The sequence below is a fragment of the Antennarius striatus genome, chromosome 7 (genome assembly GCF_040054535.1).
Source record: "Antennarius striatus isolate MH-2024 chromosome 7, ASM4005453v1, whole genome shotgun sequence".
Classification (NCBI taxonomy): Eukaryota; Metazoa; Chordata; class Actinopteri; order Lophiiformes; family Antennariidae; genus Antennarius; species Antennarius striatus.
Window position 1 is genome coordinate 23,455,540 of NC_090782.1, and position 23,661 is coordinate 23,479,200.

At 45.8% G+C, this 23,661-nt stretch overlaps 1 protein-coding gene across 3 annotated transcripts; it reads right to left on the reverse strand.

Moving 5' to 3' along the window:
• Positions 1-38: 38 nt before the first annotated feature.
• Positions 39-22,424, reverse strand: fnbp1l (formin binding protein 1-like). Of its 3 annotated transcripts, XM_068319957.1 has the most exons (16): positions 22,270-22,424; positions 10,011-10,126; positions 9,828-9,878; positions 9,305-9,452; positions 8,594-8,656; positions 7,792-7,896; positions 7,171-7,299; positions 6,950-7,096; positions 6,648-6,875; positions 4,129-4,238; positions 3,899-4,031; positions 3,714-3,805; positions 3,449-3,624; positions 3,298-3,335; positions 3,007-3,127; positions 39-1,954 (listed from the first exon to the last, which is right to left on the reverse strand). In XM_068319957.1, the coding sequence occupies exons 1-16, from the start codon at positions 22,291-22,293 to the stop codon at positions 1,947-1,949; spliced, it is 1,689 nt and encodes a 562-aa protein (XP_068176058.1). In that variant the 5' UTR covers positions 22,294-22,424; the 3' UTR covers positions 39-1,946. The 3 variants fall into 3 exon arrangements, with proteins under 3 accessions (XP_068176058.1, XP_068176057.1, XP_068176059.1); XM_068319956.1 differs by having other exon boundaries at positions 48-3,127; XM_068319958.1 differs by lacking the exon at positions 39-1,954 and having other exon boundaries at positions 3,046-3,174; positions 3,222-3,335.
• Positions 22,425-23,661: the final 1,237 nt, after the last annotated feature.

Here is a 23,661-nt window from a genome sequence, read left to right on the forward strand (position 1 = left end):
AAAAAAAAAGAATCCACTCTTCTTTTTTTTTTTTGCTGCAGATTTTATTCGAACAATTTCTCAGAAGAAGAGAAGGAAACATTTTTGTTCACAAAGTATTTGAAGACATTCAAAGTATAGATCAAAGTATAAAAGATGTGCACGTCAACATAGGGGCGTGGGGGGGGTAGAGGGGTACTGACACATACAACACGGTAAAAACATGGAGACGATGCTTCTGTTTCCTGATTGGTTGAGGAAGCTGATTGCATCATCAAACGCTGCAGAGAATCTGGCGGTTAGATTTGCATTAATATGAACAATTAGAGCACAGCGGATAAAAACACAGCCTGTAGTTTCTACACGTGGATAAACGGAAGTTTTGGGAAATGTCGAAGCTTCTACTTCCTCTGACATCATATATAGATTAAATAATGGAACCGTACCTGAAGGAGATCAAACCTGTAACGCTTAAATATCGTGGTTTAGTTAAAAAAAACAGAAGAACAATTGAATTATTGAAGTGGATTTTTAAATGGTGTGGAGGTTTCTTTGAGGGGGGGGGTTGGGTTCAAGTAAAAACACCTACAGCATCGTTCTGTACAATTCACAGCTTCATAGAGGAAACAAACACACAAACAGCCCGACAGGAGCCGAATCGTTAGTGGCGTTAAAAGTCTTAAATAGCGTCTAGCGTCCTTCATACATGTGGTTATGTTAGAGACACAGAGAGCGATTTAAAAATAAAAACTATCAACAGAAAAAAATCTAGAAAATCATGCAAGAAATAAAAAGTTGGCAGAGATTTAAAATAAAAAATGTGTATAAAACCCGTTTTCGGGTTGGATTCCTTTTCGCTGTGCAGTGGTCATTGGTTCATTCGTTCGTTCGTTTTAACTGCTGTAGTACGTGGGGGCAAAGTGCATCGGTTCAATAGGAACCTTGTTGTCTCTGGTGTCGAGGTTCTGAAACGGTCACCATGGAAACACATTCATAAACCATGTACAAATCATTCAAAAGGTAAAAAACAAACAAACAGCGTCGGCACATTCACAAACACGATTAAATGGAAAATGTTTCGTTAAGATGCAGGTGAGAGTCCTGGAGGAGGCGGGGCTGGACCCAGGTGGCTGATGGGAGATGTAGTGGAATAATCCTGACGTTAGATTTAATTAAGGCGGAGTGGAAGCAGCTCGTCCAGAGGCTGCCCCCTGCAGGTCTGCTGGTGGAATTACAACCACGGGAGGCAGGAAGAGAGGGACGGTGGGAAATGAAGGAGGTAGAGAGTTCGTGTGTTCACCTGAGGAGTCCTGCCTGATCGATCGAATCGATCGTTAAAATCGTGCTCATGCCAGACTTCCTGTGAAGTCTTTCAGAATACGAGCAGGGGAGGCAAATGAAAAGTCACGTTTGGGACACGTTAAAAAAAAAAAAAATCATGCGACGAAATGAGGGTGAAGGCAGGCATGAGCAGCAGAGTGGCTCAGGCAGGCAGGCAGACATCACCAACAGAGCACAGATGACGATGATCAATGCAGCAGGATGAGTTTTGTTAGTAGCGGTGAGAACTTTTAGCACGAGTGGCCCTGGCATTTTAATAATGAACGACCTTTAGCGACTGTGATGTCACAGCAGGTGTTCAAACACTTCCTGTGACATCACTGATATGGGAGGTGCTATGATCATAGAGGAGGGGAGAGGAGGTGGGACCTTACAGACCTGGAAGCAGCGCCTGGCGGCCTCGGTCTGGCTCCTCTCCTCCTTTTTTTCCTCCTCTATTATCCCAGAATGCTTTGCTGATCAGAAATGTGCGAGCATGCAGACATGCAAACCTGTCTCTCTCTCTTTCTCTCTCTCTCATTCCTTCTCTACCTCTCTTTACCCTCATTAATCTCCCTCCACCAATCATCAGCAATCAGCGTGAGCCCTCCACCAGCCAATCAAATCGCCTGGCCACCCTGCAGCCCTCAGGAACCTGCAGTCACACGGAGGAGAGAGTCGGTTACTGACACGCCGTTTGACTGTGTAGCGTGTGCATCAACATACGTCCAAAAAAAAAAAAAAAAAAGTTTTTTATCTCCTAATTCGGAAAAAAAAGCCAAACTTTTACCCAGAATTCATCAGTTTTCAAACAGCAGCAGGTTCCTAACCAGTAACAACAAAGCAACGAGCATCAGTCAACCAATCAGATCGAGCTCTGAGGTTTAATGAACGACTCAAATGACCAAAATGAACATGGAGTTTATGAAAAATAACAGGAAACACGGGATTTACCTCCGAATCAGAAGAATTCTTTCAGCCTGCGGTGAAATCGTCTTCACTTCCTGGTTCGTTTAGATTCAAATAAATATGATCGGTGACTTCCTGTTAGAGTTTAGATTTTTATTTGAGGTATGAAGACAAAGGTTGGTTTTGGTTTTTCAAAATTTGTTCTTTAATTTTTTTAAATTTATTTTCTTAAAAGGGCAAAACTCCAGGCTGGAGTGGAAACGATCTCCACGAGGCTGAAAGCAGACGAAGGGCCTGGTGTGGGATTCAACGAACACAGAAAATTAATGATACTCACACATACACACACACACACACACACACACTCTCCAACCAACTTTAAAAACAGAGATTTTAGTCTCCAATTTAAAAAATAAAAACAACATTATAATCAAAAGAAGCAGTAAAAATAAAAACAAACGGTTTCTAATATTTTACAAACACTTTGATCGATAAGTGGCCCCGCCCTCACACCGGGCTCACATCAGCAGCAGACGTTGCACACACACACACACACACACACACGCCTGTACAAAAACACACCTCATTCACACACAGTGGAGTGGGTTTCTCACCTCCGAACCAGAAGACATGAAGGGGGGGGGCACAGATGGAGGAACAAACAAACAGGAAGTAAAAGCAGAAGAAGACAAACGGAGGACAGTCCATGGAGGAGTTCGGAGGTGACTGGTGTTTCCGTTTGCGGGGGTGTGTGGGGGGTGTGGAAGGAGGCGGAGCCTCAGATGTAGGTGACGGCACCTTTGCTGTTCTTCTCCAGGGTGATGTCCACGTAGGACGTGGGGACGTAGCCTTCCTCGCCGCTCTGCTTCCTCGCCCTTGTCCAGCCGTCGCCCTTATCCTCCTCGATGATGTACAGCACCTGAAACGATAGCGCCACGCTAAGCTAAGCTAATGAACGTACAGCACCTGAAATGATAGCGCCACGCTAAGCTAAGCTAATGAACGTACAGCACCTGAAACGATAGCGTGCGCTAAGCTAATGCCCCCTGAACCAGCTTAAGTCACACCCAGGTGCATTGTGGGCGTTACCTCGTCTTCCGCTATCACCAGCGTCCCGTCGTTCTGACCTGCGAACCAAAAACACACACACGGTTACTTCACACAAACACACACACACACACTTCGGTCACGCCCTTAAAAGGTCAACACGGGACCGTAAAAGTAGGAGGAGCCTGCTCACCGTCGAAGGAGTAGAGCGCTTTGCAGTGTCCGATGACAGGTAGCGGGTCGTCGTCATCAAACTCGTCGTCGAACTCGTGCGGGTCGGGGTTGGGGATCCCCGGCTGGGGGGGTCCGGCGCGGTGGCGGGGGGTATGATGCTCCTGATTGGTGTCGTCCGTGTAACTGCCCTCGGGGCTGATGGGAAACAGGAAGCAGGTTATTGTCGCACGGCAGCCCGACAGTCGTTGGGAGGTCACGGGTCGGCAACCCCCTCCCCCCCTCACCTCTCCCGGCCCGGCGGTGCGTGGTGATGGTTGTCGTTGCTTTGGCGACGGTCTCCTCTGGAGCTCTGCTTGCCGGCCTCCGACAGCCAGGTCTGTCAACACAAGGCGGAGACCCCCCCCCCACTCCAGTCAGCCTCTCCTCCCATCATGCCTCACCCATTCAGACCACGCCCCCCCTCCCGCACCTCGTTCTTGTGGATCTCCGAGCGCAGCTTCTCCACGTTGCACATGGTCTCTGAGATCTTGGGCTGGAGGCTGCTGGGGTCGCCCATCTGGGGGTTCTTCTCGTAAACGTCCTTCATCTTGTTCAGGGCGTCTCTGGAACCCACAAACGACAGGACGGGAATGCGACAGGCGTCCGACGGAAGGCGGATGATGATGGATTAAAAACGGACTAACGCCCCCACCCCCCCACCTCTGATCCATCTCCTTCTGCAGCTCTTTGCCGAGCTCGTCGATCCTCTGCTGCAGCCTCTTCCTCCTCTGCTCCGGCGGTAAGTGGCTGAAATCCTCCAGGGTTGGAGCCTGATGGTAAAAACACAAATAGGTCAACTCCAACTCCAAACTAACGCAGAGATAAAACTGTTTAAACCTTAAAACCTGCAGCTTTGGTGAAATCTGGAGACAATTCCAAGAAATGTCCGTCTTCCAACTGATAATTGGGGCTAAAAAATTAAAAATAAATTCAAAAGCTCTGCTCTTCCAGTTTTGCTGCCTCTTAAAATATTATTTTAACAACTGATGCTTTCATGTAAATCCTGAGAATCTACACCACATGTGTCAAACCTATGTGGCCCTCGGGAGCATAAAAGGTCAGAGTCTAAAAATAAATGGGTCAAATGTGTGCTTTGACCAAAATTACATTTCCCACAATGCAGTAATTCAGCATATTTTAACTTTGACAAAAACGTTGTGAACAAATTGGATGTTCTAACTTGTGTTTGATGTTATTTGTCTTTATTCACTGATTTAACTACAACTACTGGGTTTACAGGAAACACTACGGGATGTCCTAGACGGTAGCAGTACAATTCTTAACTACTCCACACACACACGCGCGCACACACACACAGACACACACACACTTACCATCTTGACTGACCACTGACGGATTAATGATTACAGTAAAAAGACACAAACACGAGAGGCTGGTTAGTCGTCAGAGCGTCAGACAGATTGATGTGTGCTCCCAGTGCTCCCAGTTTAACCACCGTGATGACATCATCAGTGAGTCATGGCTGTCTGGTTTTTTTTCAGGAGGTCTGGAGCTTTAAGAATTACCAGCCTACCTGCCTGAGGAGCGCTGTTCCACTCGCTGCCGGTAGGTGGCGGCGATGACCAAATAGGCGCCTCCAACAGCTTTAAGAAACTAATTCTGACCTGATGTTTGTTTTAAATTTGAAATTAAGATGTTTTGCTTTTCAAAGCTAAAAAATTAGTGAAATTTTAAAAAAATAACATTAAATTCTGTGTTTTACATATTTAAAAAAATTCAATCATTCAATCAGAAATGGTCCAGACAGAACCGATGGGAGCACAAGACAAACACAATGCTGGGCTGTCGCCGAGGCGGGTGTTAGGTACAAGAGTGTGTTACGCTTCAGAACAGAACACACACACTCACACACACACACAAATAACACTGCATTAACACTGCAAGCTCGTGCCAGAAACAACACACAAGACGTTGGTAACATGTTGTTAGGTCAAAATTTCCTCAGAACACCGCAACCAGGAAGCCAAAAGCCTTTTTAATCCCTCGTGCACACACACACACACACACGCGCGCACACACACACACACACACGCACGCACACACACCATCACCAAGGATCCTTCATGTTGTGATCGGTGCAGAAATCTGCTCCAGAAGTGAAAAGTGAGAAAACAAGAGAAATAAAATAATAAAGAGAGAAAAAGGAGAACACAGCAGGGTGTATGCGCCATTCAGAGCAATAAAGTTAATGGTATTTAATTTATAATTTTAATTTTATAATTTAAATTTGAGTTTTCTTTTTTTCCAGTGAACTGCTGCAGACACCCTGAAGAAGAAACCAAAAATCTAAATCACGTCAATTTGTCCTCATCAAACGCTTCCTGTCTCACCCCTCTCGTCAGGCCCCTCAAATTCTGGGGGATTCTGGGTACTGTAGTCTTTATCTCAGACAGATAGTGGCTCACTCGATCAGAGCTAAACCGGGAGGGGTTGGGGAAAATGTGGGAGGTGGGCCGGGGGCGGGAGGAAGAGGGTGGAGGAGGAGGAGGAGGAGAGGAGGAAGGGGACTGGTGGAGAGCAGGGGTTGGGGGGCGGGACAAAGGAGGTCAGGATGAAAACAGCAAACGACCCAAAGCTTCCTGTTTGTCTCATTTAAATATGCAAATGAAGCAAAATTTATCACGAAATCCTTCATAAATATCAAGATGCTTAATTCATCCATCAAAAGGACGATGACATCACACGTTAGAGCTGGCTCTCTAGTGGGCGGGGCTTTGGAGGGGGGGGGGGAGTGATGTCACATGCCTCCAATCAGGATGGGGGAAAATTTCAAGCATCATCTAACGGAGCAAATCCGACAAAGTCGGGATGGAGGGGATTAAAAACGGGAATAAAATCTTTATATTTAAATAAAAGGAGGTAAATAATAATTTAAATAATACCTTTATCTTTAAATTAAATTAGGAAAAAAATATTTAAATCATGTTATTTAAATGTGTTGAAGGGGAGGAGGAAACCTGGTTCGTCCGGGACAGAAATAATAAACCATTAAAGCGACTCGTGTCAACAAACGCGCCTGTTTCCATCACCTCCTCCTCCTGTTGCTTGATGGCGTTAAACATTAACCAGCGGGGCCAACGTCCAACGAACCAACACGGCGCTCTGCGTCAACCCAGGAACCAATCAGATTAGAGAACCACCACCCCCCCATTGCATACCTTTGGTTTCTTCCCAAACAGCCACAGCTTGTTCTTGGTTCTGCTCATGGGATGCTTGGGGTCGGACCGTGGCCCCGGGGCCCCGTCTCGCTCCCGGTCTCCTTTGGGCGTGGCGCTGATGGCGCCGTCCGAACCCGTCCTGCTCAGATTCTGACTGAAGTCCTCGAAGGGGAAGTCGCCCGGGGGCTCGAAACCGGACTTGAACGATTCAACGACGATGGAGGAATCCTGAGGAGGAGGGAGGACGACGGGTGAGCGGCGGGAGGAGAAGAAAAGGAGTTCCTCTCCTCTCCTCCTCTCACCCGTCGCTCGTCCACTGCTTTGGCGGCAGAAACCATCCCTTCCAGACATTTAGAAATGATTGGGACGACCCTCCGCTCCGCTTCTGCGAAACTCCGGTACGTCTCTCCGAGCTTCACCGTCCGGCGCTGGTCCATGTCCTGCAGGTTCTGAGAGGAGGGAGGAAACGGTTTTAGATGGGGTGGAACGGCGGCGGCGGCAGCGGCACGCCGCGTCCAATCACCTTGAAGATGTGCGGCACGGTGTTGTTGAAATGCTTCCACTGCTCGGCGTTGAAGTTCTGCAGCTGCGCGGCGTATTCGTTCTTGCTCTCGTCGGCCATGTGAGTCCGCAGGTAGAACTGGGCTTTGGCCTGAATAACACACATACACACACACACACACACAAGCAAAACAACAATGTCACAAACAACAACACACACACGTTCCACAAACACCTCTGGGATGCAATCGGAGTCTCGAACACAACTAAAAAGAATACACTTTTGTCACTGACTGGGCTGAGCTTCAACTTCGATGCGGAAAGGTTTATTTTCCTTCAGGATAATCGTGTGTGTGTGTGTGTGTGTGTGTGTGTGTGTGTGTGTGTGTGTGCGTGTGCGTGTGCGTGTTTGGGGCTGTTGTATAATTTCATAGACATCGCTAACACTTTCTTTAAAGCAAAGCAAAACAAAATAGACAGAATGATGAAGTTTTGTGTTTTTAAAATGGGTTCTGATGTCACGTGTTTATTTTACACCGCGCTGACTCATGCAGTAATTTACTGTCGAGTCATCCTGAGGGTAAGCATGACGCCGGCGATACGAGCACGCGACGGCGGCGCACTGCGGCTGAGCTCCTCCCACCTTCTCCACCTCCGATTTGGTGGCATTGATGTCGTTGTCGAGCCGATCGAAGTTGATCTGGGATTTCTCTGCTTCTTTGCATTCCCTCTCGAACTTCCTTTTACTCTGAAAGAGCAGAAAATAACCGGTTTAACATCTAAACAAACAAAAAAACAAAATAAAACGAGAAGGAGAGGAACAAAAGACAACGAGACAGACGGACGAGGTGGAGGAAGACGCTCCACTTCCTGCCGGTCCATCTGGGTCACGTTAGTGAAGGAAACGCAAAGAGTGACTCAGACTTCACCGTCCGGTCGCTGAGTCGTCAACTCGTGGAGTCACGCGCACACACACACACACACACACACACACACACGCTCACATACTTTCCACCAGACGAGCCAGAGGAGCTCAGCAGACGAGCTGCAGATGAACGTGTGTGTGAAGCGACGCGCGTCACCAGTATCATCACAGGAAGTAGAATCAACCTGGTGAATGAATGGAATCTGTTTGGAGCCACAAAAAGAGGCTGTCGAGGGGCCAAATGTGTCACATGGGGGGGTTTTTTGGACTGATTTCTTTTGGGGGGGGTGCTCTGCAGGCTCCTGGACCTCGTCCCTCCCCAGATTTACACCAGAACCAGAAAATCAGACTGTTTTTAATCGACATGTGGAAGTGGACCCCCGGTTGTCCTGCAGTTACCTCTGTGAGCATTTCATGCATTCCTACTGGATAAAAAGGAGGACAGTGCCCCCCCCTGAAAGAATCTTTACACCAAAACATTTCAGTATTGCCCCACCCCCCCTTTTTCCTCCAGACTTACGTTGTCCATCTGTTTCCAGCATTGATCCAAAAACTGTTGAGCCTTCCTTCCTTCCTGTAGATGCTGCACACACACACACACACACACACACACACACACACACACACACGCACGCACGCACGCATGCACACACACACACACACACAGAAATACATCTAAATAAAGCACATATAAACAACTCTCTGCCACAGTTACAAACAATTACAACATTTCTCGTGGAGGCAGCAAAATAGGAAAACACATGCAGTTTGTATGGTTGTCATGGAGACAGATTTGTTGACATGTTTCTGAATACAATCACACGATACGATTAAAGGTCCAGTGGCGACCCAGAGCGAAGAAGTGTTCCGAGGGTGAAATGATGGTCGCTACTAAGCGTGTAGGTCAGACATCCCATAATATTTCAGGTGCTAACAGACTAATGTCATGACTCAACTACCAGCCTGAAAGCAAACACTGACAGCTCTCCAGTCACGAGGTCACATGATGATTCAGATGCTATCGCTAGCGGCGAGATAAAAAACAAACAGACAGGCCTTCCTTTAGCGTTAGCTCACGCCATCGCTAGCAGAGGAGATTCAAACAGAACAGAAGGGGGCGCTGTTCTTCTCAGAGCAGGAGACAGACGCTCCACATCGTTCATCCTCTCAAGAGAAAACGGCAGCGTCTACTACTTCCTGTCGGGACGCGGCGGGGGCGGGGCCGACTCACATGCTTCCTCTCGGCCTTCAGCTCCTGGCTGTACCTCATCAGCTCGCCGTACACCTTGTGGCCCATCTCCTCGGCGACCACCTCCCTCTGGCCGGCGTAGTCATTCAGCTCGTTCAGGATGGAGTAGAAGGACAGACAGGAAGTGAACCTGCATAGAGACGCTCGTCAAAAAACACGCCGATGGACGCGGGGACGGGATGCGTTCCCATCTGCTCCCATCCCCGGATGCGTCTCCAATCGCAGCATCTGATCACATTGCTGCTCAAACACCCCCCCCCCCCACACACACACACACACATCCGTCCAGCTGTTGTGGTTTTTTTTTTTTTTTCCGACAACATTCCGATTCACCTTCCAAGAAAATCTGTTACGGTCCGTCGTTTATGAGACGACATCACATCAACGTGACTGGAAAGTATTGAACAATTACACGTGTATTTACTCTACAGCATTTAAAACAGACATCTTCCACTTTTACTGCATTCACACATTTAAAGAAGAAGAAATAAATCTGTTTCCTCACCGCGGTTCTTCATCTTTAGAACGTTTCGGACAGTGTTTCTTCACCAAGTTTCTGATGGAGGCAGAAAAGGATTTAAGTTATGACACATTCAGACTCCGAGTTAATGATTGACTTGTAGAGCACAGGAACGTGTGTGTGTGTGTGTGTGTGTGTGTGTGTGTGTGTGTGTGTGTGTGTGTGTACCGGAGCTGCTTGGCGTAGTTCTGCTCTATCTCCAGCCTCTCCTTGACAAACTTTGCGTAGCGCTCCAGGAAGTCGATCCCCCACTGAGTGTGTTTGTCCAGGTTATCAAACTGGTCCTGAGGACGTGACAGGGAAAGGGTTAACGTCACCGGGGGGGGGGGTGAAGAAAAAGAACCGTCTGGGTCACGTGACTCACAACAGATTCTGAGTCTTTTCAACACGCGTCCTCAGAGGTCAGAGGTCACGTACGAGTACGTATAGAGTACGTATACGTATAGAACGTCCTGGTCTGGTCTGAACTTCACATTTAACCGATGACACTCTGGAGGCAGAGTCTCTGCTCCCGTGTGTGTGTGTGTGTGTGTGTGTGTGTGTGTGTGAGAACAGAGATTCTAATTAGATAAATAAGGGTTCGCTGAAAGAAACGCCAGCTAGCCGACCTCCTTTTTTGTTCTGTTCTCGTTCCCTTCAAGCACAAACACACAGCAGCTTCCTGTCCGAACTCACCTGATGGAGCTTAAAAGGTTAAAGTTGCGGTTAGGATCCAGGAACAAATCAAAAAACAGACGGGTAATGTGGTCAAAAACGTGACATCACCTGGTATTTTATTATGATGAAGTCATAAAAATGGCCACCAGCCCCCCCACAGCCCCCCAGTCATCCTTTGTGACGGCGTCTATGAATAAGTAATGGAGGATGAGCTCATCCTCTTGAGTGTGTGGCGAGCTGAGCGCCTCACCGTGTGTGTGTGTGTGTGTACACCCCACCCCCCCTTTAACCATTTTAAATGAATTAGTTATTTAGATTCCAGACTAACGATGCAACCTGATAACCAATCATACGCCAGACGGCTCCTGCTGAGCCAATCAGAGGGCAGGACATCCCTTGTGTGTGTGTTCCAAAGGAGGAGGGTTCATTAGCATAGAAAACGCTGCCTCGACAAAAGACTGTAATGACTGAGGAATTCCAACACACACACACACAAACACACACACACACACACACACACACACACACACACTTGGGAAATGTCAACCTGTCTGAAACTCCGGCATCAGTCTGAGACCACCCCCCCCCAAACCCCACTGTGTGTTTCTGTCTGTGCTCATCTTCATCTCCCTCGAAAACAAGCAAAGATCTTGTGTGTGTGTGTGTGTGTGTGTGTGCGTGCGTGCGTATTTGTGCGTAAGTTAGAGGGTGAGAGAGGGAGGGGAGAGTGCTATTCAGGCATTTTGGGGGGGGGATGTAAGGGAAACAACAAAACAGACTTAGCCTGCAGTTGAACACATTTTGGGTTAAATAACAATCTGAAGGTAAATCAATGATCCAATAGATCAATAACTGACACACATACACACACACTCTGTTTTCCTTGTTTTGACCTTTGACCTGTGTTGTACGGTTTAGAGGTTGTTGTTTCGGTCTAAACGCAGCGACACGTCACAGGAAGTGGGTTTAGCGATGGCGTCTCCAGAAGCGTTGAGCTAGCGTTTCTTTCATGCCGAGTCATGGTACTGTGACCGCTGTTTCCATGACATTGCAGTTTTATGTGTGCTTTGCTTTCACTTTTGCCCAAAAGCACATAATTCAATTTCTTTGTGGCTTTGTTAAATGCTTTAAAAAAAGTCTAACAACCTATTTTGCGAGTGTGAAAAATGTTCCTGGTGTGACTCCAGTTCAGATCAGGATGAACTGAGAGCGTTTAGGTTCAAACAGATTTAACAGACGTTAAATTCAATAATAGAAATATTTATATTAAGATCCTCTAAGAGATTTATTTTTATTTTATTATTTATTCAGATCTTTTAAGAGACTGCAGTGAACAAGTTCTTTCAATTATTGAACACAAAGTATTTTAAAGATATTCAAAATATTAAAAGATCTGTTAGAATAATGAGTCTTAATTTCATAATAATAATAATAATAATAATAATAATAATAATAATAGACCTTTATTGTCCCACAGTGGGGAAATTTGTGCAATCGTGGCAGCGGGCGGGGGGTCAAACATAGTTAAATAATATACATACATATTAACATCTGCAACATATGAAATTTACATATTCACATATTGGAAACATATTAACATATATCATATTATCTGAATGTACATTATATTCACACATCAAGGAAGAGTCTTCATACAGAGAAATTAATTTAGTGTAATTTTCCTTCCAAAACTATTTCAGTGTGTGAAAACCCATTAATCTCTCTCCGTTCTCCAGGGAGGGGGCGACTGAACATGCACCAGTGTTTGCAAAATACAGTTCAAAGAAAAGCTTCACAAAAGACCAGACACACACACACACACACACACACACACACACACACACACACACACACACACACACACACACACACACACACACACACACACACACACACACACACACACAAAAAGAAAACATTTAATCTGATAATAAATCCTTCAAACACACGACTCTCCACTGAAACTGACCGAAACGGGAACAGATGTGGTTGAAATGTCAAAAATAGCTTCTGCAGCTTCCTGTTTGGTTTGGTGAAACCAAAGACACAAGCTTTATGAAGCTTTATGAAGCTTTATGAGCGGTGACACTTGTCAGGAACGTGTCACACCTTCAGATTCTGCTGCAAAGCCACTTTGATTGACCAACGCCGCCGGTTGGTCAAACATTGACCGGGCCTCGTGGTGCAGCTGCACACGTATGTGTGTGTGTGTGTTTGTATCTGGTCAATCAAACCTCAGTTGTGGTCACACACACACGCGGGCTGTTAAAACACACATGACAGCGTGACCCCTGGTCGCTGCCCCCCACACCACGGTTAGAAACCAGGCAGTAGTTGCGTAACAAGCTTTCTTTTTTTGCTGACTGACTGGGAAGATGAGACACAAGCGGGTGGGGAGGGGAGGGGTGAGAAAGAAACAACACGCGTGTGTCATGTGTTAACAATAAACACAACCTCTACTGGAAACAACAGGTCTGAACGGTCCCTTTGATTAAATAAAGCGAGACAATAGAGGTTCATCCAAAAAGCGACCCTGATTCCCCGTTGGGGGGGGGGGGGGGCTGGAACCCTGACTGGTTTTGCTCTGATCCGGATCCACTGGTGGATCCACATTCACTTCGGGTCATTCACACTGGACCAGCTAACGCTGTGGAGAATCCACCAGCGCTGGACCGTCCTGTGTGTGACCAGCTCGTCTGGTTTCATAGCAACCCGATCTCCTCTATTGTCTCGCTCTCCTGCAGCTGCATGCGCGCGCACACACACACACACACACACACACACACCACCCAACAGACTGGTTTGGTGAGAGTGAGACAGACGGAGAGAAAGACAGACAGGCGACAGGTTGCATCGGGATCGAAGTAAACATCCAGTTTAATCGTGTCGGGACACGATCGGGTGGGGACACATTTTAACCGTGTTACCCACACACACACACACACACACACGTTTACTCCGGTAACGTGATCGCCTTGTGTCTGTATGCTGCCATGTAACGTGTTGACGTCACGATAACGTCTCGCTCTCTCCGTGCACGATGGGAAACGATCTCTGAGCTCCGTCTTTATTTTGCTAACGCCTGAAACCCGAGAGCCGTGAGCGCTCTGGAGACGCGTCCCCCTCCTTTTTTTACTATTCTTCTCCGTCCGTCGTGACAAACTGGCTCCACTCCACATTTCAAACCTGAACCGAAGCCGAATTCTTCCAGCGATGTGACGTAGTGCGTCCTGGAAGGCAAACACGCAGAAACACTGTGTGCCTTAGCAAATGCAGGTGTTTCGGGTCCAAAACACACACAGTCGATCCCTGCAACGCTGTGTGACTAGGGTTGGGTTGGGAATGCCAGAGTCAAACACTGATACACACACACACACACACACACACACACACACACACACACACACACACACACACACACACACACACACACGGATGGCTAAAATTAGTCAGTCTCTGTTTCTGTAGTCTTAACCGCAAAGTTTCCTGTGTGTGTCAATATGAAACAGCAGGCTGTGATGATCGCTGCGCCTGCCTGACAATCCGTTGTATTGTGTCATCAGACCATATGCGCGTGTGCACACGCACACGTGCACACACACACACACACACACACACACACACACACACACAGACAAACACTTCATTCATTGCAGAAAAATGACAGAAGATCCCCGATTCATCTCACCGCCGCCAAGGTTCTGCATGAGGCTGCCAGCTGGTTGTGTGTGTGTGTGTGTGTGTGTGTGTGTGTGTGTGTGTGTGTGTGTGTGTGTGTGTGTGTGTGTGGCTGCAGCCAGAGCCCTGCAGTGAGGTTAGCTTAGCGCTGAGACAGGAGGAATGCTAACAGGAGAGAGTTCAGAACAACAGGTTGTGCAGGATTAAACAGACTTAGCATGACAACATGTGAGCTTTAGGTCATCTGGGAGGTGTGTGTGTGTGTGTGTGTGTGTGTGTGTGTTTGCATTGGTTGCGTGTGTGCACGACAAACGTCTCAGCTTACAAGTCAGCGGACGGCTGCCTCGGAGGTGCCATGACAAAAGTAAACGCGTGAACAAACGGCCGTTCACTTCGTGCGGCAGCGACGGAGAGCGGCTGTCATGTGACACGTTCAGGAAGTGTGTTTTGTCTCTCCGGCTGTCAGATGACCCTGTGAATGTGTACCGTACGGATTAACCTTTAACCTTTAACGTCATGTGACAAACATGACAATAAGTAAATAAAATAAACCGATTCTTCAAACGTCAATTTATTCTGAAGCTCCGTTTCTTCTGTCGGACTACCTGACATGTTTCAGTGAGGGGCGTCGCCGTATCAACGGGGGGGGGGGTACGCCGGATTCTACAAGGACAGGTTACCATGGTAACCACAAACCCTCCATTCTGAGCAGCTAGTGTGTGTGTGTGTGTGTGTGTGTGTGTGTGTGTGTGTGTGTGTGTGAGCTTTTATTGGCCTCTGAAACTTCGGTGGTCAAATAAACAGCCTGGGAAAACGGCTCCGTTGCTACGATTAGCATTGTCTCGTATGTAAACAAGCTCAGTGCTGAAGGTGGGGGGTGGGGTGGGGGGTGGCTGTCCTAGTTACTGTTATCCCACGTATGTGTGTGTGTGTATATGCACACACTTGAGTTTCCCATACATGAATTAATTCGTGGGAGCAGCAGAAAAATGCTCCACAAATAGATGCTGCAGGCTGATAAGGTGGATTTCTCGAGGGGAGGGGGGCGGGCACAGGGACCCTTGAGATGGTTCCTGGAAATCCAATCAAGCTGACGTAACCTCGAGGTCACGCTCATGTATTCACTCAACATACCGTCTGGAAAGGAAGTTACGATCCAAATTTGAAGAACGAAACTGGGCTCCTGTTACGTGGAAGCAGAAGTCTGATCTGACCCTCATGTACGAGAAAGAGGAACCGCATTCCTGTCTCCACCCCGTTATTCAGACCCGCTCTGACATTTATTGGGTTCTCCTTCACGCCGCGCCACGCCCTTCCACCAGGTTTCACCAAAAACCTGTCCGGCAGTTCAGACACAGCAAAATGTCATCAGCAAAAAAAAAAATCTGAACTCGTAGCTAAAAGATGAGCAGAATTTATCCAACGTCCGTTTGTTCACGTCTAGGATCTTCAGGATCAGGGGTGTCAAACTCATTTTTAGCATAGCGGCGGTCCTGAAAGGGCCAGGGCTATTAAACCCACAGAACTCCATCAATCAAGAATCAAACTATTCAAGTGAACGAAGAAAAATAACATCAAACACAAGTTAGAAAATTAACTTTGTTCAAAAATGTCTGTCGATTTTAAAATGGGCTGAATTACTGCATTTTGGGAAATGTGGTTTTTGGTAAAAGCACATTTTTAACCAATTTATCTTCTTTTTTTTTGAGTAATTCTGCTACCAAACTGAACCAATCGCGATAAAAACAAGCCTGAATAAGTGAAATATATAACAGATTATTTTAACGGATGCAAAAGCAGACCTGACCTAACCTAAGGAGAAACTTAAAACATGAAGCATGAAGTTTGTTTGGGTCCAGATTAGAATCTTCCCCTCGGAGGAAACGGCTCCACACATGAAGCTATTTTAAAAAACGCTGAACATTTTTTCCTCTCCCTCTAGGAAACACTGATAAAGAAGCGTCTGTGCTGAAGAACGACGCTCCACTCCTGAGGGAGGAGACGAGCAGAAGACGAAGAGTTGATGATCATCATAATCATGGGCTCCTAACAGGCTGCTGATTTACCGTCACATGACAGACACACTCCCGTTGGTCACCGCTCACACACACACACATGCGGGGAACAAGAAGGTGCTCGATTCATTCATGCTTGATTTACTCAGCGTGTGCTAGCATTGGTCGCTAGGAAGCAACGCTACCGTGGAAACCAGATCACCGGACCCAAAGAGAGTTTTAGGCTACCCCTGTGTGTGTGTGTGTGTGTGTGTGTGTGTGTACTTTGGTACTGTGTGTCCACAGAGCAGATAGCAGCAGGTCACAGCGGTCGTCCGTCCTGCATTGCCAGCATGAGGATTGTTGTTAGTCCACAACTGGACCAACAAACACCCAAACCTTCAATCTAATTGTGTGTTATGGGCCGTTTCCATGACAACGGTAGAATTCTGTCACATTTTGCCGCAAACATTTGAAAATACATCGATTGACAAAACCTCAAATGTAGATGTGGTGCTGATTTTTTTTTTTTTTCGAAATGCAACACTTGGAATAAACTGACCTGAATAAACCTGTTGCCATGCCAACAGGAGATGTTGTCGATGTTTTTCGGTAACAGAAAGGATAAGCGCGGCCTCAACAAGCTAAAACAGCGACTGGAGCGCCTTAGATCGACAGACACCAGCTGAGGTTTAGCGTAATGACCGGGTTGAAGGTTTGGGGAAAGAAAATTCACCAGAAAAAAATCTCCTGCGTTTTCCAAATTTCCACGTGTTCCCAAACAATGTTTTTAAAAAAAAAATCCGCTGCCTAATGAAGCGACTGACTAACAAACAGCTGACAGACAGACCGTCTCCTCGGACGACGGCAGAACTCCGACCCAACCCGTGAACACCGACGAGTCACAAATCGGATCCGTCTGGAACTGATTCTGTCTCTGGTGATTCACGTTTTACTTCCTGGAAAATTAGGAGTCAAACTGATGCAGCAGCCAAGGATGGAGACTAATTCCTGACGCACTGAGGAACCAGGAAACACGGTGGACCAGAGGTTCTGCATGCAGAACCTCAGAGCAGATCTTCCTAAGAGGAAGCAGCGTCTCCACCGGATGCTTTCACGGGGAATTTACAAGTCAACCCTGCAGGAACCAAACGTAATCCAAGCCGTTGTTTCTGTCCCGACAGAAAGCAGCACCACACCCACATGAGTCCCGACCCGGAGGAGACTCCCAAACACTCGTGGAACCGTTTATATCGGCGGATCGTGGGTTCGTCTGAGGTGAACGCGTCAGGCATACAGGTGCGACGGCCCGATTCCAAGAGATTACGGGCTGCCAAACAGCTGGACAGACGGACGGATGGACAAAGCCTCCAGAGGGAGGACAGGGAGCGATGGGAGGAAGGGAGGAAAGAAGAGAGGAAGGGGGGCCCAATGTGTCGAACATTTATACATCAGAATCACTCATTATCTATCAGAAGCGTTCCCGGTCCTGGATGAGGTTTAAAAGACCCCGGATTGGGTATTAAATAATGCACATCATCATTTTGGTAGATAACGGTCACATCTGTCAGGTTGATCCAGATTCTCATTTCAGACATTCATCAAAAATCCCAACAGGGCTATTGGGAACGGCACAAGCTTTGGAGATCATTTTAGATACGAGTTATACCTGATTGATCAAAAAAAGGGTCAAAATCAGTTTAAACAAGAACCAATGCAGTCACAGACTGTAACATCCCGCGACACCCCTGAATTCAAAATTTTATCCTGACCTACATGAATAGGTCAAAGATCAAAGCTAGTGCTCTTTCCTACTGTCATAGATCAAATCAGTAGCTTTGATCTACGGTCTTACTCACACTGGCCTTCACCCTCGTCTATGTCATCCAGTTCCTGAGTGTACAAAAGTTAAAATTTTACCTTGGCCTAGTTTTCTCAAGGTCAAGGTCATCTAATTTTCTTCCCCTTTGCTGCCCGACTAATGTGCTTTTTGTTTCATCTTTCTATCTGCAACGGTCGCAAAGGTATTTGGTGGACAAACGGACGGACTAATGGACCAACACACAAATGCTCACAATGAGAATACATCACCGCTTTGAAGCGAGATGTAAAAAATACAAGTTGTGTTGTTTAACAAGCGAAGGCGATGAACAGAATAGATGAAGAGGGAGAGGAGGAGGAGGGAGGTGTGAGCAGAGTGATACCAGAGGTGTAATGTGAGAGGAGTGAAAGGAAACAGGAAGGTCAGCAGATTAACTCAGGAAACACCGAACCAGGAGGACAATCTGGATTAATTCAAACGATGAATGTAAAAAAAACTATCCTTGAACCAAATGAACATCACCGCCAGCCAATCAGAAGCATCGCTCGTTAAATGACCTCTTTGAACAAACTCATTTGTCTTAACTCTTGACATGTGTCCTGTTGCTATTAATGTTTTCCAATTTCCCCACTGGGATCATGAATGTTTCATCTAATCCATTAAGTCCGGATCCATCGGCCGTCACCACCTCCTCCTCCTCCCGTCTTTCTCACACCTCTTTCCTCCTCCATCTCCTGCAGACGTGTGTTTACGCCGTTTTGTTAATGAAGTCAGACGTCGTCCCTCGCGGGCAGGACATAAACGACATGATGTGTCTACACCTCACACCTCCATGATGACCTGACCCCGACTCACTCGCTGAGGCCTGTCCAAAACATTTCCCCAAAGATCACTTCTGGTGCCAAGAAGTCACATTTTTTCGCAGCTCAGAGGGGGAACGACAAGGACCACCGATTCCTTCTTTCTGCTGTTTATCCAGCACTTAAAAAAACCCCAATAGGAGAGGAGACATCATGGAACCTCATCTGAGAACGACGACCACCTGATGCCACCGCTGTGCTCCAAGAATCAAAAGATTCCGGACAAACGCCTCAATGCCTAATTTGTTGTGCCCTTTTTCTGCACAGAGGGTAAAACTGTGCTCACAGCTCTGAATCGGAGTTAAAGTGTCCAATTAACGCAACAGAAGGCAAACTTCAAGGAGAGCTCAGGAGCCAATCGGGCGTGTCAAGTCCGACAGTTTTCACCTACAGCTGCCTCCTTTATCCCCGTCTTTTGAGTTTGGGCGCTCAGCAGAGAGAACGGCTTCTGGTTCCTCTCTGTTGATTCCAGATCAGCTCCACCAGACAGACCAGAGCACAGCATGGCAGCATCCTGGCACTAAACACACACACGCACACGCACACACACACACACACACACCCAAACAGCCTGTGTGTGCGCCTCAGAGAGCAGGAAGCCGGCGAGGTAATCGGATATCCCTCATCGCTTTTGTGATGTCTCCAAGATCTGAGCTGGAGCCAAAACGCAGGATATACGCGGAATAAAACGATGCAAAAACCACTGCTAGATTCTATTTAACGGGATTTACATATGATAGCGTTCAGATTAAATTAGCAGTTCATCGGTTTAAAAACTACGACTAAGACATTTGCATGGAAAATCTGACAGGAATGTAGAAAATTGAAGACTCCTCCAACAAAAAAGCATGCTTATTCTCTCATGGGAAGGGCATTCCGAGGAAAACAACTCATCGAAAACTGCTCAGCGCTTACTATCATCAATGGGTCATTAAAAAAACTGGAAATTACTTTGATAATGAACAAATTTGGGGTAAAATAACCTAATTTAGTCTCAAATTGACTCAGATCAGCTGCTATTCTCTCATATTTGGACTGTCGACCACAGAAAATGAGACAAAAACAGAGACACACAGCTATTGAATGTGATACAACTCCATGTGACGGTCATAAACAATCATAAGAATGGTATTTGGACCATCTATTGGCCAGCCTATCACATTCAATTTGAGAAACCACAGGCAAATCACCTTCTGACTCACTCTCAGTCTGGAATAACAAATCACACACAGTCATCCACAGAACACAACCGCCTTTATATGCCGCTAACAAAAATCTGCAATCCGACATCAGACAGCCAATCAGGTGTAATCTGACATCAGACAGCCAATCAGGTGTAATCCGACATCAGACAGCCAGCATATTAATCTCATGAGGGGATTAGGTTGGCCAGCGCCTCCACTCAACAGATGACACAGAGCACTTTGCAGCAGATTTAACTGGTTTAATAATAATAAAGGAACAACCTGTGAGTTTGAGTTCCAAATATTGAATTATTGATATCATCCTTTGGATTTAATTCATTGGATTATTGATAGTGGGTTTACGGTATTGAATCTTTGTTTCATTTTCTGTTATCTTGTATTTTCGCTCCTTCGGTTTCTTGCGTTTTACAGCTTTTAAAAAAATTATGATGTTGAGAATACATCTGAAATGAAGAGGAATAAAACCTACTAGTTTTTATGTGCAACGCAAAACATGTTGATATTTTTATTAACATAATTAAATAATTAAGCTAACTTCTTGGAAAAATCTTGCTGGATCTGAATGGAACGCAGCAGCACGTGGAAACACAACGCGTTTTCTAATCTTTTATGGATGTAAAAACAAAGTGAAACCACATGCGCTCCTTTAAAAACAAGCTGCAATCTCCATTTCTTTTCCAGCATGGAGCTGAAGTTCGCTCGTCTCTCTATCATCTGTCACTGCTGATTATATCACAGCCATACTTTGCACTAGTCAGGGGGAGAGAATCCAAAAGGAAAACTCCAAAAACAACACTGATATCCTGGCGACGCACATCTGCATTCATGCACCGGTTCACAATCCCTGTGAACAGTCATGTTTCATCTTAGGTCTGAGCTCACATCAAATTGTCTTCGATTACTAATCTGAATCTTACTTATATTCTAATAAGCAGTGAGGTCAGCTGGAGGAGCACAAACACACATCAGCAGAGCGTCGTTGATGTTTCTTATTATAATAAATGAAAGCGCTCTTCAACAAACACTGAATTATTCAACCCCGATGGTTTATTAGGGTTGTTGGAACAAATAAATGATTCATTGGATGCAATAACCAAGTCAAACAGTAACAGTTTTACACGCTCAATTTTCCCCCCATTTTCATAGAAAATGCTGATTTTAAAGATTCCACCTCAAAATGATTGTTCTGCTATAATATTAATATTATTCTTGATCAGCCACAGACAGTTCGGGTTGCTTTGGATATTCCAAAAGGGACCAGTGATCCATAGGAAGACCTGAAAGAAGTTGTTTCAGAATTCCTGGATTGGCTCGAATCCCATAGAATTTGAATGGTGGGATCGGATGCAAGCATGGAAATAAATAATATTCCAATCAGGAATGGGCTGGGATGACCCGGGAATGCTGTTCCGGTTCTGGCCAAGAGGGCAGGTCTTGCGCTATTTGAATTTTTCCTGTTGATAATTATTGATTAACCAACACACATTTTTTTTAAAAAAAAAGGTATTTAAAATGTAATCAAACCACACCATGAGACACAAAGATGTGGTTGACGTGAATGATTTATTTCTAGCTTCTACGGGGAGGAAGACAACGGACGTTGTGCGTGCTTTTATCTGATATCCAGTGCAATTACATTAAAGTTAAGATAAAGGACTAAAAAAAAAAGGTTAAAAAAAAAGAATAAAAAAGAAAATCACAAATTCCCTGATTTATTTTTAAATTCAAGCTAATTTCCCCGACAATCCCGGAGCACTGTGCCCGGACGGCAGCGCTCCTCCGGCGGCTGCTCTCCTGCCCGCTTCTCCTTCAAACTGGGTGTGACACACAAAAACCCGTCAACACACAACTTCCTAAGTTCCCTGTGGAACCGACGCGTCCGTTCAAGCGGACGGACGTAATTTAACCCGGGAGACGGAAGAAAAAGGGGGACGGAACCCCCCTCGCGCTTCCCGGGCTGTCGCTCGCGCCTCCAAACCTGCCTATTGTTCCGCTGCTGTCACGGCCGCTGAGGTGCTCCGCGGATTAGCGTTAGCTTTAGCCTCGCCGGCTAACCTGACCGCTAGCATCTACGTTAGCACCAAGCTAAAAAGGTAACTCGGCACCTTGTTTTCCCCGCACAGGATGACAGAAAAGTCGGATTGCTGTCCGCGTCGGGCCGCTAACAATTCAAACATTAGCTTAAAACCAGTTTGGAGAGTTGAGACCTACCCACAGCTCCGTTCCCCAACTCATGGCGGCGGCTGCCGTCTGTCTTCTGCCGTACTGGATGCGGTTCTCCCAGCTCAGACACTCCTACCCGCCGCGGAGGCTCTGGTCCTTCTGGCTGAGTGTCCGCCGATAAACACCTCCTCCTCCTTAGCGAACAGGGGCCGCCCAGCCCGGGAGGCCAGTGGCCCTAGAGTACCGTCACTGTTCAAAGCACACAAGTGATAATTAGTAACGACATAAAAGAAATTTTAAAAAGTAAAAGTGGGAGGGATTTTTTTTTTCCCAAGCAAACTTATGCAAAATTAACGTGGATAAAATAAGTATTAAAATATTTATGCAAATAAAACGAGTCACATCCGTGTGTTTTTGTTAACATAACTAAATTAATATTTAATTGTTCATTAAGTCGTAATGATCATTAAAAAAATAAATCAGTGACATCAGAAAAAACTAGAAATTGACGCATGTACGCTATTTATGATTATGATATAATTTTTCTGACGTTTGCCTCAATATTAGTTGTTTTAGTGCTTATTTGAAGTCCGTTTGTCCAAGTTTTAATGCACTTTAAAGTTAATAAATTAGTGTTGAATCGTTCAAATCTGAGAAAGGCATCTGTGACGTCAGACCATGTCAAAACGTCTATGTTTTATTTAGATAAAAATGTGACTTTTCGTGTTAATTGGTTAGAAATATTAAACTTTCACTGCGAACTTTGGACGACTTATTGAATGTAAGTAAACAGTTCCCTCTAGCGGCAAATATATATCACTACAGCAACGCAGGTCAGCGATACATGCCCGACAATTTACTCAAAAAATGTCTGTAAAATTAGATAATGCAAATCTTAAATACTCCTGTTCTTCTTGTTTATGGAGAATTTATTTTAACGATAATTTTAAATATTAGTTGCCCGATATGAAACAAAGGCATATTGGGCTGAATAATAATGAATAATAAAAGGCGTTTATAACGTCTCTCAAATGGGACAAAAACCATCACTTCTGAAGAGATGTCAGCCCTACTCCTTCTATTGTCACTTCCACAGAAAAACCCGCGGCCACACCTTTATAGACGTCAAAGAACAAAACCGACTGAAATGACCATCATAAATGACTCCACAGCTAGAGAAACGTTAATGCCTTCCAGAAATGAAATTCGGCGATTTATTTTACTATGTGCGGTAATTTAAAGTTTTATGAACCCTCCCCATACTGATATGAAACGTCCTTCTGTCTGTATTACTTTTTCCTACACTCTGATAGACTGTTTGCCCTGGGTGCCCAGAGAGGAACTGTGGTATTGTATGAGGAAGCCTGGAGTGGCAGAGAAGTATGTTAGAGCGGTGCAGGACATGTATGAGGACTGTAATACAGTGGTGAGGTGTGTGTA

Bases quoted from the DNA above. Each gene is read 5' to 3' on its own strand.
- fnbp1l (XM_068319956.1), bottom strand. From the start codon at position 22,293: ATGAGTTGGGGAACGGAGCTGTGG. The intron at 9,453-9,827 runs GTGAGGAAACAG...GTCTCTATGCAG, and splicing joins TCTAAAGATGAAGAACCGCG to GTTCACTTCCTGTCTGTCCT. The intron at 3,806-3,898 runs GTGCGGGAGGGG...TTGTGTTGACAG, and splicing joins CGGAGATCCACAAGAACGAG to ACCTGGCTGTCGGAGGCCGG.